The 18781-nt window shown below is 51.7% G+C and overlaps 2 protein-coding genes across 5 annotated transcripts in view; one reads left to right on the forward strand and one right to left on the reverse strand.

The window, feature by feature from the left end:
• FAXDC2 (fatty acid hydroxylase domain containing 2) overlaps positions 1–9859 on the forward strand; it is a 29488-nt gene extending 19629 nt beyond the window's left edge. For both annotated transcript variants that reach the window (XM_037044838.1, XM_037044839.1), the window contains exons 3-9: positions 101–192; positions 308–411; positions 1920–2041; positions 5273–5478; positions 5953–6058; positions 6471–6637; positions 8051–9859. In XM_037044838.1, coding sequence (XP_036900733.1) covers positions 101–192; positions 308–411; positions 1920–2041; positions 5273–5478; positions 5953–6058; positions 6471–6637; positions 8051–8204 — 951 coding nt within the window. In that variant the 3' untranslated portion in view covers positions 8205–9859. The remainder of the gene's footprint in view (positions 1–100; positions 193–307; positions 412–1919; positions 2042–5272; positions 5479–5952; positions 6059–6470; positions 6638–8050) is intronic.
• A 1972-nt stretch (positions 9860–11831) lies between these two features.
• The window catches only part of LARP1 (La ribonucleoprotein 1, translational regulator), a 51643-nt gene continuing 44693 nt past the window's right edge, over positions 11832–18781 (reverse strand). For all 3 annotated transcript variants that reach the window (XM_037044836.1, XM_037044835.1, XM_037044837.1), the window contains 4 exons: positions 18129–18273; positions 16182–16291; positions 15886–16013; positions 11832–14303 (listed from right to left, as the gene is read on the reverse strand). In XM_037044836.1, coding sequence (XP_036900731.1) covers positions 14094–14303; positions 15886–16013; positions 16182–16291; positions 18129–18273 — 593 coding nt within the window. In that variant the 3' untranslated portion in view covers positions 11832–14093. The remainder of the gene's footprint in view (positions 14304–15885; positions 16014–16181; positions 16292–18128; positions 18274–18781) is intronic.

Below are 18781 nucleotides of genomic sequence, written 5' to 3' on the forward strand. Positions count from 1 at the left end.
GGTGAATCCTGGTCCCACATCACTCCTGGCAGCCTCCACGGAGAGCACACTGTGTGGGACAGCAGGCTTGCTGGGACCTGACACTTCCCTACCTTCCCAGGAGGGACACATCTGGGGCTCCATGCGGAGGACAGCTTTCATCCTGGGCTCTGGCCTTCTCCTACTTGTGGCCTTCTGGAACTCAGTCACATGGTGAGTCCGTTGGGGCAGCTTTAACTCAGGACCTGAGGGCAGTAGGGTGGGGGTCTAGGGTCAGAGTGCCCACCAGTCTTTACCCAGAAAACTGAGTGATGTTTTTCCTTCCAAGGCATCTTCAGAGATTTTGGGGTGCTTCTGGCTACTTCTGGCAAGCTCAGTGGGAGAGGCTGCTGTTCGCATTTGAAGGGAAGGAGTGGACCCTCTACACACTAAGTGAGCCTCCTCGACCCCCAGCATGTACCCCAGGTGGAGTACATGACTATAGTTTCCTTTCTGGAAACCATAGTGTTGAAGCAAGTTCAAGGTTGTCGCTCATGGTTTTCAGTCTTTATTCCTCCAGGAGCCCTTGGATTTCCAAATAGGCAGCCACCCTCATGGGTGGTGCACTAGGCAATCACCAACCCAACATTTTTTTCCAAAATAAGTTTGTAAATATATGCTCATTGTTAAAATAAAAATCAGACAAATCATATAACCATAAAGGTGAAAAACCACCCATTCTTCCATATCTAAAAAATAACCACTCTTAAATATATTAGTATTGATCTCTTATATATTTGCTACATGGTTGAACTTATGATATCACCTTTTTCATTTTTATTTTTTTTAAGATTTTATTTATTTTCAGAGATAGGGGAAGGGAGGGAGGAGGCAAAAGAGAGAAACATCCATGTGAGAAACATCAATCATATACACCCCAACCAGGGACCAAAACCACAACCCAGGCATGTGCCCTGACCAGGAATCGAACCAGCTAACCTGCGCTTTGTGGGAAGATGCTCACCTATGGAGCCGCACCAGTCAGGGCAAGACACCACATTCTTTAAAGCTTTTTTTTTCTCTCATTAGACAGACTGTGGACATCTTTCTGTGTCAACTGATATAAATCTACTTAATATTTCAAGCTGCCAGTTCCATTGCAATGTAGTCTATTTCCTACTAACAGACATTTAGGCTGTTCAAATGTTCTGTGATCAGTAGATGATGTGTTACTAATTATGCCGGAGGGACAGAGGTCATTCAAAACTGTCCTGGGTGAACTGAGAGGCGTGACTGTCCTGTTCTCATGTGTTCTGAGAAAACAAAGTTCCAAGGTTGAGCCCAGGAAAGGTTGAGTCTAGCAAGGGCAAGCAGGTGTCTGCGGCAGACTGCTCATGGCAGACTGCTCATGGCCGTGAACACGCTAGTCTGGACCACACTGTCCAGGAGAGTGCGGTATGAAAGCCATCTGGCCCAGAAGCCTGCGGGACATCCAGACGCCTGAGGTCGCACTGCTCCATTAGTAGGGTGACAGGGATCAGGCCCCCGGTGGACTCTGAGTCCAGTGCTCATTCTGAACCATACTATACTTCCTTTGCTTCTCCCTTCCTTGGAAATTCAAGGGGTTCAAGGGGCACAGACTCCCAAACACCAACCTAAATTGATTTATATTTTAGAGCTACTACTTTTTTGTCTTTAACCACCTAGAAGGTTGTTGTTTCTCTATTATGACTAAGAAAATAAGTAAAGACACTCCTTAAATAGTGACCTGTTCAAGTTTCCCTCAGCTAGTTTGTCACCCCGGATGACAGGTAGGTCCCCTGGCCTTGAGCACCGAGACTTCTGTGGCCAAGGACTGTCTACAAGGCCGCCCGGGTCACTGTCAAGCATGAGGTCGGTTAACGCCTGTGTGGTGAGCACCGGAAGTCACCTGACCACCCACCCCCTCTCCCCCTGCCCAGGTATCACCCACGTACCCCTTGTGTTCTTCTGGGGCCTCAATGGGCTTCTGCTGGTGGTCGACACAACTGGGAAACCCAGCTTCATCTCCCGCTACCGGATCCAGGCTGGCAAGAATGAGCCGGTAAGAGCTCCTCCTGGCCAGCGCCCAGAAAGCAGGCGCTGAAGCCACACTCTCAAAATTCTCACTGTTGGCCCGGGAGAGGCTATGGCCAGGGTGAGCCAAGTTAGGGTGCACAAGGCTCCCCCAAGGTAGAAGGTCAGACATAGGAGATAGTTTGGCCGAAATCTCAGAGCCAGCCATTGAGACTATTGCTCTGGCCGTCTGATGACCGGCCCCACAGTGTCCCTGCAGGCAGCTCCGCCCTCAGCTACAGGAGCAGGGAAAGCCAGGGCGGGGTGCTGAAACCATGGAGAACAGCCGTCATGAGTGGCCGACCCCATTATTATAGATGGGCAGTGTGGATTCTGAATGTGTAGGTGGTGTTTGTTTTTCAAGCAGGTCCTCCTTCCCAACTATTCAGTTCAATCAGCAGAGTTTAGTTTACCCATGATAAACAAGGCCCAGCCCCTTTTACAAGGAACTGGCCCAGGTGGGGAGAGGCCAGCACACACGTCTACTTACACAGCACCCACAAGTTACCTGCTCAGAGCTCTGACAATAGCCAGGAGCCTTTTCTTTTCTTTTTTAAAAAACTTTATTTATTTTGGAGAGAAGGAAGGGAGAGAGAAAAAGACAGGGAGAAACATCAATGTGTGGTTGCCTCTCCTGCACCCCCTACTGGGGACCTGGCCTGCAACCCAGACATGTGCCCTGATTGGGAATCGAACTGGCAACCCTTTGGTTCTCAGTCCGGCGCTCAATCCACCAAGCCACACCAGCCAGGGCTCAGGACCCTTTTCTTACCCCAAAAAGAAGCAGCTGAGTCTTCAACCCAGGTACTTTGCCCAGCTTCACCCAAATCACACCCTGGTCTTTCCCAGAGATGATCATCTCTTAATGATCTTCCCAGGTGCTTGGGTGGATCACCTCAGCTTGCAGGGTACTCTCCCCCAGCCCAGCACTCCAGAGAGCGGAATGGGTGAGAAAGAGTGTCCTTGAGCCAGGCTTTCAGAAAGCTCCTTCTTGAACCAGAGCTGTTGGCCTGGCTCGCTGTTCCCTTCACTTAGGACAAGAGCTGCCAGCCAGCCAGAGGGCTTCCTCCAGGTCCAGCTTGGCAGGATAGACGGGAGCCTAAGTACCCAAGCCAATGTTTGGCCACTGAGAGCCCTTCACCTGTCAGACCACGGGGGTCTCCTTATCAGGCACCGTTGACTAGATGCTCACATCTTCCAGGCCAAGCACCGTAACGACAACCTTCAGGGTTCAGATGAGAAAATGGAGGCTTTGAGGCCCAACATGGGCAGAACCATGATTCACACACAAGCTTTCAGACGCCAAGGCTCATGCCATTAGCCACGAGGCCCCCTCAGCTTTCAAGACTATCACCTAGCACGGCGACGCTTCCCAGCCTACAGTGATTGCAGAGCCACACAGGGAAGGTGTCACATTTTGCAGAGGCTGAAGTTCAGAAAGGACCAGTGACTGGCTCAAGGTCAGACTGTCACCAGGAAACAGAACCAGGGGTCGTCTCACCTGACTCCAGGTCCAGTGCTCCTACCCTGTGTGCACCTCCAGGTAGACACAACTAAGAAGGAAGCCCCGGAGGCCATTTAGCTTCTGGCCGATTCCAGAAGGGCCTGATCCCTTCCCTAAGACATCAGAAACAGATCCTCACATGGGATCTGAGTGCTGCAGGCATTCATAAGATCCGTCCCTGGTCTGTTTACTCTCCTGGATAGCTAGTTCCCACCTCTCCTCTTTCCTCCAATCTCCCACACTGCCTCCCCGAGCCTCCCGAAGTGAAATGGCTTTGCTTCCTCTTCCCTAAGTAAAGTGGAGTGAGCAGAGAAGAGTTCCCAGACTTCCACCGCATGCGCTGCCTTCCCACCTGACACAACAGGCGAGCACTCCCTGTTCCAGCCACAGCCCTGCACGTCTTGAGCACTCCAGGAACTTGTACTCTGGCCATTCTCGCTTCTCTTTCAATGCATCCTTTTTTCCTTCCTCTTCTAGATTATTCCTCTCTGGATCGTGAAAACATCTTAAAACCAAACAAAAACCCTTGACTTCACCTCCCATGCTCACTGTTGCTCATATTTTTGCTCTTTTTCACAGCAAAGCTCTTTGTCTACAGCTTTCGATTTCTCTCTGTCCACCCTTTTCCCCACCATTGTGTAATTATGAACGTCTGTAAACACATACACAAAAATTGGAAAAGTAGTGTGGTAATCACTTTTACGCATCATCTAGATCCACTAATTTTAAACATTTTACATTATCAATATATAAAAATATAAACATCTATGCCTCTGTCAGTTTTTGCTCAAGCATTCGAAAGTTCCAGACACCATAAAATTTCACCCTAAATCCTTCAGCCTGCATCTCCTAAAATAAGCCCAAGCTGGAGAAAGAGGAAGGCTTCAGGTCTGAGGACCACCTTGAACCCAGGCTCACCTTGGAGCAGAAACACCTACAGCTCACAGAGGGAACTTGGGGAGAAATCCCCCCTGACCAGTTTGTCAGACCCCAGGAAGTGACCAGTGATTACAGGGCTATTGCCAGGACCCCTGGTGCTCTGCTGAAGGGAATGGTTAGGGATTACTGATTCTCGGGGAAGTACTAGCAGTGTTGAGGGCGTGTGGGGCCAGCTTTCCACAGTGACCCTAGAAAGAATGCTCAGGCAGGTCCCCATCTAACAGCCACACGGTCAAAACCAGGAAGACCAGGTCACAGGAATTTAGGAGGCCAGGCGGGCAGCTACCTAGCTCACTTCCTTCTTTGCACCAGGCCCTGTCCAGTGAGGCTGGGCCACATCAGCAGGCAGATGACCTCGATCTGCCTGCTGATCATGTCTGATTATGGTCAAAGTTCTCCGGATGAGGAAGGGTGAAAGGCTGAGTAAGGGTATCAGGCTGAGAGTTGCCGGTCTTCCCCAAGTACCCTGAAGGCCCCCAAGGGCTTGGCCGGAGAAATGGGGAGGACAGTGGTGATAGCTGCAGAACCGGGAAGGAGACGGCAGGCTCAGGCAGAGACTGAAGGCGGCTGGGAGAGGCGTTTCCCAAGGCAGGGCCATTAGCAGACGGCTGCACCCCGGGCTGGGCAGTAGTCAGGGGCTGCCAGCAGACATGCCTCCTACCGTCCACTCTGAATGAGGGCTTCCTGTGAGCAGGTCACAGTGGAGCCTAGTTTCTGGAAGGAAAAGACCTACTTCTCACGTCCTCGCCCATCTCCTTCCCCCCTTCCCCCCCACAGGTGGACCCTGTGAAACTCCGCCAGTCTATCCGCACAGTTCTGATGAACCAGTTCCTGATCTCTCTCCCTGTCATGGTCCTCCTCTACCCCATCTTCAAGCTGTGGAGAGACCCTTGCCGCCGAGAGCTGCCCACCTTCCACTGGTTCCTCCTGGAGATGACAGTCTTCACTCTGGTCGAGGAGGTCCTGTTCTACTACTCACACCGGTGAGCGGGCCCGCCGAGCACAGCTGGGTCCACACTCTCCTCCCCGTCAGGAGGAACCTGAGGTCTCAGAATCGCAGGCAGCACCACCTGGCCTCAAAAGCCTCCCACAAAGTCGCTAACAAGGAGACGACTCTGTTCCACACCTGACGGCTTGAGGCAACCGAGAAAACGTCCAGAAAAGAGCGAGCCTTCTCCATTCACGTGGGTAGCAGGGCTTTTCCCGTTCATTTCCTGAGAGAAGCCTTTCTGGGCTTCATCCCCATTCTACAGCTAATACAACCGAGATGGAGAAGCAAAGCAGCCCACCCCCAAATTATGCAGAGAGGCAGGGCAGAACTCACACACTCACACGCAGGGCTGTGTGCTTCCAACCTTGCTCCATAAATGGAACCCCTGGTTCCTACCTTTGGTTTCTCCTGGTCTGGGGGTGCAGGCAAGGAGATGGCAGGTTGTTAACTATTACCTATTTCCCAGGCTCCTTCACCACCCAAAACTGTACAAGAAAATCCATAAGAAACACCATGAGTGGACAGCTCCCATAGGCGTGATCTCCCTCTACGCCCACCCCATCGAGCACCTGGTGAGTAGAGCTCGGCTCTCCCTGGAGGCAGAGGGCGCGGGCCCAGCCCCTTCCCTGAGGTGGTCTGCAGAGAACCAGCCCGCAAGGGCCGCCTCCTTCTCCCCACTGATTGGCTGTCACTTACGCCCCACGTCAGGCCATCCCAGACGCCCAACATGTTATCTCATTTAATCTTCCCAAGAATGCCTTTAATCCTCATTTTGCTGATGAGGAAGCTGAGGCTCAAACCATTAATAACTCGTCCCAAGTTAGAAAGGTGGACGATTCCAGCAAATCCGAGTCCTGAAACTCTTTCGGCTTCATCAGACCTGATTCAAGAAGTCTTTCCGGTACCACCCCTGGGAAGAGGGGGCCCACCGCTGGGTCCCCTCCACCTCCCTGGGGCCTGCCTTCCAACAGCCCTCTCCTTCAGGTCTCGAACATGCTGCCGGCGGTGGCAGGCCCCCTAGTAATGGGTTCCCACCTGTCCTCCATCGTCGTGTGGTCTTCCTTGGCCCTTGTCATCACCACCATCTCCCACTGTGGCTACCACCTGCCTTTTCTGCCTTCGCCTGAATTCCATGACTACCACCATCTCAAGTAAGGCCTCCCTTTCCACCGTGGGCCCCAGGCACCGCACTCCTGGGGCTTCCGTTAGCAGACCCTGGTGTCTCAGTTTCAGTGCAGGTGCGAGTGCAGGGGGAGGCCTGGAGGTGGGGAGAACAATGGCCATGCTGGATCCCAGGACACCTTGCTGTTTTCCTTCTTTCTGACAATGATGTTCCTGCAGCTGGGTTTTTATCCTTTATTTAGGTCCTGGACCCTCTCAGTATCCAGTGTAAGCTATGGGTTTTGTCAGAAAAATGTATACATACATAAAAATCCACCCTGGCCAGTGTGGCTGGTTTGGCTGGAGCACTGTCCCTTAGACCAAAAGTTTGTGGTTCCATTCCTGGTCAGGGCACACACCCAAGATTGTGGGTTCAATCCCCCAGTCGGGGTGCATACAAGAAGGCAACCAACAGATGTTTCTCTTTCACACTGATGCCTTCAATCTCTCCCCCACCCTTCCTCCCCCTCTAAAAGCCATGAAAAAATGTCCTCAGGTGAGGATTAAATTTAAAAAAAAAAAAAAAACCCTGTGTGCCCTTCACAGGGACTTGTACACTGAGAGCTTCCAGGCTTTCTTAGTGTGTCTGTGAACCTCCTGCACCAGAAGCACCTGAGATGTGCTTCACAAACACTGGGTCCTGGGGTTCACTCTGATACGCTGAATCCAAGTGTCTGGGGGCTGGGGAAGGAGCAGAGCCCAGAAACCTGCATCTTCATAGGTGTTCCAGGGGATTCTGATTCAAGGAGTCCCCGAACCTACTGGAACAAACCGAGTTCTGCCACAGGCTCTGACTTGGGTGCATCCCAGTCAGAGCTTTTCGGAGGGAGTCGGCAGATTTTCAGCCTGGAGGTCCCCTGGGAGTGTGCGCAGCATCTCCCTTGGTTATTCTGATGCAGGTGGTCGGCGGTGGGGGGTGGGGAGAGCTTAGACATGTGAGGGAGGCTGGTGCAAAAATGAATTGTGGAGATTAGCACACGGGCCTCCAAGCACCNCACCTGAGATGTGCTTCACAAACACTGGGTCCTGGGGTTCACTCCGATACGCTGAATCCAAGTGTCTGGGGGCTGGGGGCTGGGGAAGGAGCAGAGCCCAGAAACCTGCATCTTCATAGGTGTTCCAGGGGATTCTGATTCAAGGAGTCCCCAAACCTACTGGAACAAACCGAGTTCTGCCACAGGCTCTGACTTGGGTGCATCCCAGTCAGACCTTTTCGGAGGGAGTCGGCAGATTTTCAGCCTGGAGGTCCCCTGGGAGTGTGCGCAGCATCTCCCTTGGTTATTCTGATGCAGGTGGTCGGCGGTGGGGGGTGGGGAGAGCTTAGACATGTGAGGGAGGCTGGTGCAAAAATGAATTGTGGAGATTAGCACACGGGCCTCCAAGCACCCTCCTCTCTCCCCCAGGTTCAACCAGTGCTACGGGGTGCTGGGCGTGCTGGACCACCTCCACGGGACTGACACCCTGTTTAAGCAGACCAAAGCCTACGAGAGACACATCCTCCTGCTGGGCCTCACTCCACTCTCTGAGAGCATCCCCGACTCGCCGAAGACGGAGTGAGAGGGCCCGGGGGCCATCTTGGCCGTCCCCTCTGCAGACGACTAAGGTGGCCTGAGGCCTCCAGATCACACCTAAGGGCTTCCTCCTTTAGCCACACGCTCCTGAAAGACAGCACCACGGGGGCTGGCGGAGGGGCGGTTTCCAGGAAATGTAGACTAAGGCTCTCCCGACTGCCCTGGTTATCCAACAGGGACCCCTCCTGGGGTAGGCAAGATGGAGCATGACAAAGGTAGCAGCCACATTGGAGGCAATGTGGCTCCAAAGAGCCCCTTCCGCTGCTAGGGTGTGGGGGAACCAGGACGTGGTACTTTACCCCTTTCCTGTCTCCCAAACTTGTCTCATCCCCAACTCTGGCCAGGGTCGAAACATCATGGCTGCAGTTACAGCGGCCAATACCTCATCACCCATCCCACACACACTGAGTCAGGGACAAAGCTCCCATGTTACCTCGGACCCGCGGCCAACAATCACCATCGTCTCGGGGAAAGGAGAATACCAGTTCCGGAAGCTCCTCCCCAGATTACCACGGAGACGTCAGAGAAGTGCAGCCCAAACGCCGGTACCTTCAGCCATCCCTGGGAACCAAAGCCAAGTCCTGCACACCTGCTAAACTGGGGGCCCTTACACCTACTGAAGGAAAGGTCCAAGTTGCTGACCTTTGGGGTCACTTAACTGAGGCCCCTAATGAGTCTCAGAAGCAGGACCCAAGGCTAGAATCCCCTTCCTCCAATGAGAAGAAAAACATGGCCGAACAAAAGGGCAAAATCCTCATCTGTTCCTGTAGTTTCAAAACCATTTATTCAGGATTTTAGCAAGGGGGACTTTTCAAACAAAATCTTACCAGGAACCTTATCTAAAAGCCACAGCTGCTTGTGTTGAAGCAGTCCCCTCACTTACTTTTTGACGGCAGCCACTGACATTGTTGGGGACCCTGTGGCTCCCAAGAACCACCGGAAGGCCACTCCAAAGGCTACCATTGTCAGTCACTAAATTCTTATCCATACTTGGGTCTATTCCTGAACCTGCGGTTCTAGAAAGCCCAAGTAACCACCCCCTATAGCTCTGTGCAATACTCCACACCTGATATGGCTGTCTCTAGGCAGAACCATCAGAAAGGACCCATCAGTCCTAGGACCCCAGAGAACCTGCCCAGTAGGCCAACTGGGTGCTTACCGGGCAGTCCTTCCCGGCCTTGCCCAGCCCCACCCTGCACTGGTGCACCCGGCCCCTCCCTAGGACAAGCTACCTGTACCCTTAGCTTGAAGTCCAACTCCAGTGCACGATGCTCTAAGTTATCACAGCCACCAGCCTGCACCCGTAGCTGTTCCTACATTTAGCCCACTTCAGTATACTTAGCAAGGGTAAGAAATGAGGAACGTGGAGAAAAAGGAAGAATGGGAACGTTTTTTTCTTCAAGGTCTTGAGAGTTTGAAGCTACCGCAGGGTGCCTAGGGGGACAAGAGGCTGTCCTCTCACCCCTTGGGGCAGGCAAGTGGCTGGACCCTGTCAGAGGGGCTAGGCCCTGCCCTCCTCTGCATGGAACAGAATGGCCCTTGAGGCTGGTAAAAAACATAAGGCTCAAGAGGTTGAGGGGGCAGAAAACACGGATGAGAAAGGAGGAAGCATGGAAAATAAACTGGTTTCCTTTAACTCCATTAGCTACTTGTTTTTTCTGCAACACTCACCCCAATGCTCACAGTCCTGTGGCTTCTGAGAGCTCCAGCAGCGCAGGCGCAACTAAGGCAATCAGTGCCTTCCACGAGGTTCCCACCAGGTGTGGAGACCATGGAAGGTATTCCAGTACCTGCCCACCTGACAGATGGTGGGATTCTCGGGAGAATCATTTCTGATGGATGCACAAGTGCCAGGCACGGGAAACAAACAGTTGCCAGGTGAGTCAGTCAGCGTGGCCACACCTGATTTTTAGTTTTGTAATTACACATCTAGGCCAGACTGGCATTCCCAGTGTTAGTACTGGCAGCACCTGACCTCACAGGTTGGGGAGAAGCCAAGAGCCCAGAGGCCAGCCGTAACGGGGGGAGGGGGGGGGCGAGGTGGCGTTCCTCCCAGCATCCATCCTCAGGGCTCCGTGGCTGACCTGGGTTCCCTAGGGCCAATGTTGAGCTGTGCCAACCCTCCCGTGAGAAATCGAAGCAGCCTCCATCCATCTTCCTGGCTGTGTCTTCCCGCGATGCCAGCGCAGGAAGCCCTGAAATGTGAGCTGGTGGATTGGTGTCTCTTTCTACAGCTTTGGCTGTAGCTCCCACATCTTCCGTAAGATACAAGGTGAACACGAATTCAAGGCTGGCAGTGCTCAGGACCTCTGGGGAATTTACTCGAATGTACATGCAGCCTTAGAGGCCAAGGGGCCCTGCCCTGGGCCCAGCTCTGTAAAGCGTCCACGTGCAGGCCAGGATTCTCCCCTCACATCCAACAGCTGCACCCCAGACAGGAAACCAGCAACTATTGTGCCTTTTCAAGTTTTTATTTTTATACATTTTTTTGTATTAAAAAGAAAAGCATAATTACCACAAATTACAAAGGACTAAAGCAGACTAGAATAATGAATGAATCACTTCAGCCTGGAACGCAGATACTCTCAATAATATTAATGTTATAATACAAGCTCATTCAAGTATTTTACATTTTTTGTCCTTTTAAATGTGACATCCAAGCACATGGTAAAGATAACGTACTATGAGCGTAAGGTGGAACCTTCTCCGCAAAGCCAGATGACAAGTTTTCCTCTCCAGTGAGAAATGGGCTGTTAAGTTCCAATCTTCTCTGCCACCAACATGGCTGAAGGAGAGGGTGGGGTTGGGGCAAATCCAGGGACCCACCGCACAGGAGATAGCTGGGAACCCCACTCAGGAGGGCCCCCGATGATCCAGACTGCTCTACCCAGGCTTTTGGCAAGACCCCACCCCGACCCTCCCCAGCCGAGTCTCCCCTCCTGCCCCGCCTCCCCACTTTGAGGACCTTCTCAGGAGCTTCCTTTTCTAAAATCATTAACCGGGAAAGGTGGGGGGAAAGAGCTACAAACGAAGGAAACAGAACGTGAACAACTCTGACGTGGGGGCTCAGCACTTCAACCTGAGCCCCAGGGGTCCAGGCTGGGGCAGACCCAGTGGCGCCTCTCGACTCGTAGCACAGATGCTCCCAGGTGCAGGAGAGGATGACAGAGACCTGGATGCCCAAAGGCTGCGCTGGCCTGGCCCAGCCCTGGGCGGGAACAGGATGAAGAGGATTTGGGCGAGCTGTTGCTCTGTGTCTCCAATCTTGGAGCCCCAGGAGAGGACGGTGGGTATGCAGTGGCAAGCCCCAATGGCCCCTGCCACTCCTGGCATGCTTGTCACAGATACATCGGTCCTAAATTCAAGTGTCTTCAGAAAGTGAAGATGTAAACTACTCTTTGCAACATCAACTCCTAACATGTTACCAAAAAAAGGGAAAAAAAAAAGGTCTCCTTTTCTCCCCATCCTCAGCCTGTATTGAGATGAAGTCCTCACCTCCTCACCTCGAAAGGGCTTTTTTCTCTTTCTGGGGAGGGTCAGGGAGAAGACGGCAGCGCCCTAGCCTGGGAATTAACTCTACACCCGAACCACCTCTTCCCACACTCCCAAGGCCTCCTTGTGCCCCCAAACTCAGCAGAGGACAAGCACTGAGGTTTCTGTGGTGCTGCATACAGTACAGGGCTGAGCGACCGGAAGGAAAGGGGGAATCGAGCAAAAGGAGGCGGGGGTGCAGGAGTCCAGGGTCTGGTACAACGTGGGGCAGGCACCAGACTGGGCAGGGAAAGGCCTCAGATCCCACTGGCACAGCGGAGACCAGACACTTGTCCTTGGCTTTTGAGAGAACTGTCCCTCAAGAACTGAGATGGGCTTCCCAACATGCTAACCACTGGGAGGGCAGAGATGGGAAGGGGCAGGCCCAAAGCAATGAGGTGCCCGAGACAAAGGCAAGCCCTTGCCAGTCTGGGATATATGGTCTCCTACTCCCAACCTTTGGGCCCAGCAGAGGGAGCAATTGAGAAAGAGGGCGGAGGAAGAGTCGCCGATTGAGCAACACTCCCAGGGACTTCTCTGTGCTGCCTGGTCCCCACGGGAGGTGAACGTGTCACCACGCACGCACCTAACACACAGCCCAGTCTGTGTGGGCCAGTCCTTCGTCATTCTCCCCAGCTTCAAATGCCGGCAGACCCTGACCGCCCCACTGTCACTCACAGCCCAACCCGCGGCCGGAGAAGTCAGGTATACTCTATGTCCACATATACCTTCCTGCCGTGGGCTTCTCCACCAGGCAGGGTTCTCCCCAGCCCCCAGCTCCTCTCACCTCCTCATTCCTCATCACCAGGCAGACCGAGTGGAGGGAGGGCAGAGATGGCTTGCAAAAGGGGGTGCAAGGTGGGGAAACCACGCCAGACCCGCAGGGAATGGCATTTTCCTCCGCCTTTTACGAGACAAAGCCTCCTTGAGGTCTCAAAGATCTTTCTGGGCAACACAAAAAAAATACTTCCAAGCCTCAGCCCACCAGGTGTTCGTCTCTCCCCCTGAGGTGGGGAGACGGTCAAGTTGCGGACAAGTGTGCCCCAGCTGCAGGCCAACGCTCTTCTCTAACAGTCTGAAGCAAACCCGGCCATGGGGTATAGGAGAAGAGTGTCACAGCAGGACAGGGCCTGGCATGAGGCAACAGCAAGCGGGGTGAGGACACGACGGTGGCAGCAGTGTAGACACAGGACGTCAGCTTCAAACGATGCAACAGCGGGGATGCTTGGGGCGCGGCTCTCACCCGAGCCACCCCTAGCTCTCCTGCCTCCAAGGCTGGAGGCCCTGTACATGCAAACCGGTCCGGAGAAAGATCCTAGCCAATCCAGCCCAGGCACATCCAGAGAAGGTGGGAGCTTGAGTCGACTCCACTGAGGAAAACAGGCATTTGGGTATTTCAGATTCCCGCTCCACAATAAGGCAACTTTTAAAAGAAATATTACTTCCAAGAACAAAACAAAATAAAACAAAAAGAATTCCAAGGGTAGGAAATAAACATCACTTTCCGTGGATTAGGTGGGGGTTTTCTGATTTTTTTTTGGTCTTTTAAGGTCAGTTTTGTCCTTTTTTTTTTTCCTTCTTCCCCAAGGATGGAAAGGTCAGAGAAAAATAAAATAAATCATCTTTCAATAGTCTTTTCTGGTATGAGCAGCGTCTCTCTGGGCTGGGGAGTATGGGGCATGGGGAGAGAGGAGTCGGGGGAGGCTGAAACTCCCCCCCCTCCACTTTTAGATCCTTTGGTTTCCTTCTCCCGGAAAATGGCAGAAGGGCATGGTGGGGACAGCAGGTAGAGAACACGGCGATGGAAAGCCCCAGATGATAAGGGGACCAGTGCTCGTGGGGCCCAGGGGCGCTGCCAGAGCCTTCCATGGGGCAGTGCTGGGCAGTTGGTGCCCACCGGGCCTTCGTGTGGGCTGCATAGTTGGCTTGAGAGGGAGCAGGAGGCTGTGGGGCAGGGACCAGGGTTGTGGCCTATCAGCCACGGGCAGGGCTAGAGTGATTTTGGTAATCCAAATGAACTATCAATAATTTAAAACTTGATATATATATGTATATATATATGTATATATATATATATAAAATCTCTCCCGTCCCTCCCCCCTTAGAAGAAGCTAGGATGTGAAGAAGAGGCATGAAGAGAGGAGGGGGAGGGGACACGTGGAGGCTCCTGCCCGGGGGTACCTCTGATAGCCCAAACGGTGTATACATCGCTACTCAGCACGAAGGCCCATCCTAACGAATCTAGGCCTGTTCCTTCTCTGTCCCCTCTCCTGGGACTGGGCATCCCCATGGAGTCTTGCCCACTCCCATCCCCCCACAAAACCCCCCAGGGCTACAGGTTTTTTCACTTTCCCAAAGTCTGTGTGTCTGAGTGCTGGCTTGTCCATTTGGCATCTTCCCGGATGGGCTGGCCGGTGGGTGGTGTGGGGGGTTGGCTGACCACGGTGGCGGGCCTGCTGGAAGACTGGGAGGGGCACCGCTTCCTGCCCTCACCGCCGCCACCTCCTGCCGCCACTGGGTGTCGCTTGTGGTTGCCCTCTTCACCCATGGGGGGCTGTGATAAGAGGAAGGAATCACAGGTGATTAGGGGGCACTACCCACACCTGTCCTCCCCCACTTGGCAGGGCTGTCTGAGGAAACTCCCATTTCCCACCTGAAAATGTTCTGTAGATATGACTAGGCTTAACCCTAAGAACAAATTACGAGTCTCACTGAGCACACCCCCACGCCAGGACCTCACACTTTGCTCCTTTCGGCACTTGCTCATGGGGTCGCACCACCCCTGGACGCAGACCCTGCTATCAATACTGCAGGTGAGGAAACTGAAGCACAGAAAAGCAATGTGCCCAGGGTCCCCATAGCTGGTAACTGGTGAGGACAAAACATGGACTGGGCCCATGCGCTGCTGAAGCCCGGGCTTTTCCCCGGAGTTTCTGTTCCTGTTACAGGAAGAGATCACTGCTCAGGAGTGACACAAGGAATGCAGCATGAAACAGGCTGCGGCAGCTCAGCCCACAAGGCCCTAAGGCTCCCGGGACTGCCTCGGCCCTCAAGGCCCTAAAAAGGACACTGATCGAGAAGCCAGTCCATGATCGATCCAGTCGGGCTGCGCCACTGCTGAGGGTCTTGTAACTCTGAAGAGATCTCCCTCCCTTTCTGGGCGCCAACGCTGAGCCCACTCTGTCCCACCCTAAATGGTCTTCCTGTTCCAAAGGTTCTTGGCACATGCCCCCTCCAGCCCTCTGGAAAGAGTGCTGAAGGAAGGACAAAAACCTACTCATCTTTATACTGGGAGCCCTAGGCAGTGCGGCCATCACCTCACGGGGTGGCTGTGGGCTTGTTTATCTGCCAGCCAGGGGATGACAACCAGAAACCTTCCTACTTCACCTCTTTATTATAAAGGTTAAAGGAGGACAATGCAAAATGTCTAGCACATGGTAAACATCCAATCAATGAATGGCAACTTTTAAAATACAATGTAAACTACTATTGCTGTTTACTTTTATTTGCCTTTTTTCTAAAAGGTTTCAAGGGAATAGTGGCATATCCCTACTACATTATAAGTTCTTTGAAGGAAGAAGAGTCTTTCACTCACCACTGGAGTCCCCAAAGACTCCACACAGAGATGCATTCCAATTACTCCAATTACTATTTTCCTTGAAGAAAAACCCAGCAGCAATAACCCCAACCCACCACTGGATGTCACCATTGAGTTACTGCTCCAAAAAGACAGCAAAGCAGGGTGGAGGTGGAGAAAAAACTGAACATAATTTATAAACTTCTGGGGTTAGAACTGGCCTCTTCCAGTAAGATAAAAAACCTTTCACCCTGGGTGCCCACCCAGACCAACTGGGGCACAGTTGCAAGGCGGCTGTGAGATAAAAGGGCGAGAGCATTGGGACAGTTCCGCCATTTCTACTATGGGCAGGAGAGGGAGGAGCAACCATGTAAACCCCTCTGATGAGCCTTCCCCGCCCACTGCTTGTGCTCTAGTTTACAGAGGCAGAAACTGGACCCAAAGCGGGACGGGCAGTGTCCCTGGGCTAGTGGTGCAGCTGGGGCCAAAAGCCAGGTTTCCTGATCTCGGGTCGTTTTCTGCCCAGGACAACCAGGGTGAGAAAGAGACTTTTACTCACATCCACTCGGAAGTCTTCAAGACGTCGGAATTTGCCGAGGTATTCTTGAAGTTTGGGGTCTATGTCCAAATTTTTGGCTTTGGAATATTTCAAGAAGGCCCAGAATTTCTCCAGCCCATAGAGTTGCCCTGTAGGGAAAGAGGAAAGAGAGGTAGGGAGAGCTGGGCTGGTGAGGAGAAGCTGAGACTGAAGGAGTGACAAATGATGTGACCAGGCAGAGCCAGGTCACGCTGAGGAGGGAGGGGCACAAGGCTAGATGGCCAGGGCTCACAGAGCACCACCGCTGGGGCTCTTACCGGCTTCATAGTCCTTCACCGTTTCCTCCTGAAAATCCTTGAATATATCCAGCCGGAACTTCTTTTCTAGGCCATAACTGTAGTATCTAAAAAGGCACTCCAAACCATATCTGCAGAACACGAAGCAGTGAGACTCAGTTTCTTAATCTTAAACGGGGGGAACGAACCCACAGGACAATTGAACCGCAAGAGTCTTATGGCAGCGGGTTATCGAAGAAATGGCAAATTCTGTAGGAAGCTAACATTTACAGCTAGTCTGGGCGGCTCCAACATTCATGTGTACAGCCTGCCAAGGGCCGGCAAACTCTGGCCAGTGAACAGCAGCCCCACGTCTGTGCGCTCCAGTTCCCTTGTGAACCGGCACTGGCTGCTCTCTGCTAGGGAGCAGGACTCAGTGGCTGTGGCTACAGTCACAAAGCAGGAAATATTCGTGTCTGTCCCTCTACAGAACAAGCTTGCCAGTCCCTGGGATAAGCCCTCTGGAAAGCCATCTGACCCTGCCCGTGAGTAGGTCTGTTCACGTCTATGGTTCAGAAATATCACTTCCAGGAACACCTCAGGGAAATGGCCAAAAATGCAGATTTAGATTTTACAGATGTGCCAAAACTGTTCATAGAAGAATTATTACACAAAATCTAAATGTCTAAGAATAGATAAGTGGTGAAGCAAAACATGGTAAATCTGTTCAATGGAATAATCAGCCATTAAAAATTACAATGTAAATATTCACTGATGATAGTAACAAATGCTTTGAGATATTATCAAGTAGAAAAGACATGTTTCAAAGCATTGTGGGTAGAATTAACCCATTTTTGCAAACAGGTAAGTTTTACATCTGTGTATGCACACACAGTTGAGAAGGGCACATATTTAAATATATTAACACTGGCCCCGGCTGGTGTAGCTCAGTGGATTGAGCACAGGCCTTCGAACCAGAGTATCGCAGTTCGATTCCCAATCAGGGCACATGCCTGGGTTGCAGGCCAGTTCCCAGCAGGGCATGCACAAGAGGCAACCATACATTGATATTTCTTTCCCTCTCTCCTTCCCTTCCCCTCTAAAGATAAATAAGTAAAATCTTTAAAAAATAATAATAATAAATAAATATATTAACACTGGTTATCTTTGGGAGTTGGTAGTTGTTAAGTGACCTTATTTTTTTTCTAAGTTTTCAGGCAAAAACATATTAACTTCTGTAAAAAGCCCCAAAAGGTCAATTATTTTAACAATGTGGAGAAATGCTCATGCTTCTAAACAAATAAAACACAAAACGTGTCTCATTCACAGGACAATCTAAACAACCGTGACATATGGCAGAACTCTAACACGGGTTGTCTCTGGACTGCAGCTTCCTGAGCATTTCTGTTCTTTTCAAATTGTTTAGAGAGCCAATTTTACTTCAGCAAAAAAGAGAAAAATCTTTTGAGAGGTTTTTCAATCAAATATTGACAACAACCTAGACCCATCCATCACTTGCCTCCCACATGCACCCTGACCAGGGATGGAGCCTGCACACTCAGTGCAGACCCCCAGCCTGGGCTGGCAAGGCCTTTAAAATATACCACTAAGTAGAAAATCAAGAAGCGAAAGCACAAATAGAGGCCATCTTCTGTGTAAATAGAAGGGGTGGGTAGGGAGACTACACAGGTGTATGTCTGTGTTTACAAAGTATGTTCAGAAAGGACCCACACGTTTCTAACCATACTGGGTAACTGGGGAAACGAACTGGATGGCGGGAGAAAGGGATGAAGAGACTTTTCACGATGTAATCTTTAAAATCCCTGAATCCTGAACCATGTAAATACATTACTCACTCAAAAACAATCCATTTTAAGTAAAGTACTTACACAAGCCATTTCCAGCTACAGCTCTGGAAGCAGCCCCATCAGGGACCCCTAACCGCCTGCCAAGCACCAGCTGGAGCCCCTCCCCCCCCAGCCCACTTACCTGTAGCCTTCTTTGGCATCCTCCAGAGCCAGCTGCTTGAACTCCTCATACATCTTTTTGTTGAAGTGGTCTCGGAGGAAGAAGGACCAAAATCGGAAGAGAGTATTCATCTCCTGAGACTGGCCGATGCCCAAGCGTTTCCGCTCTGACGGGGAAGAAGGAAGGAGAGACATGTCAGGACCAGGCTGCCAGGGCTTCACGGGACAAACAGATCCTGGAGCTCAAGGACCTTGGTCTTTTCTCCAGCCCCTCCCAATCCCCGTGTTCATCGCCTGCCCCCGCCCCGTCTTCCAGGAGATTTATCAAGCACTAACTACTCTGGGTCGGGCCCTGCTGCTGGACCTGGGCCTGGGCCTCCCCAGAGGCAGGCGGCATGAGCTTCTGAACCAGGTCATCTGGATCTAGCTGTTCACCTCAAACAGTATTGTGCTCAGGTGTAGTTAGAACAAAGAAAAGCATAGACAACAAATAGTCGGTACATTCCAGTAAGTTATATTCTTCATTATTCATTACCAATAATTATTTTAGGAGTCCTACTATATTAACAAAAAAAGAGGAAACATTAAAAACCAGTACACAACATCAAAGCACAAGACACTAAAAAAAAGTCGATAAATTTGATTTTTAAAAAAATTTAAAATCTTTATGCTTCG

Source organism: Sturnira hondurensis, unplaced genomic scaffold, assembly GCF_014824575.4.
Source record: "Sturnira hondurensis isolate 20B ecotype Veracruz unplaced genomic scaffold, ASM1482457v3 Scaffold0004152, whole genome shotgun sequence".
NCBI lineage: Eukaryota > Metazoa > Chordata > Mammalia > Chiroptera > Phyllostomidae > Sturnira > Sturnira hondurensis.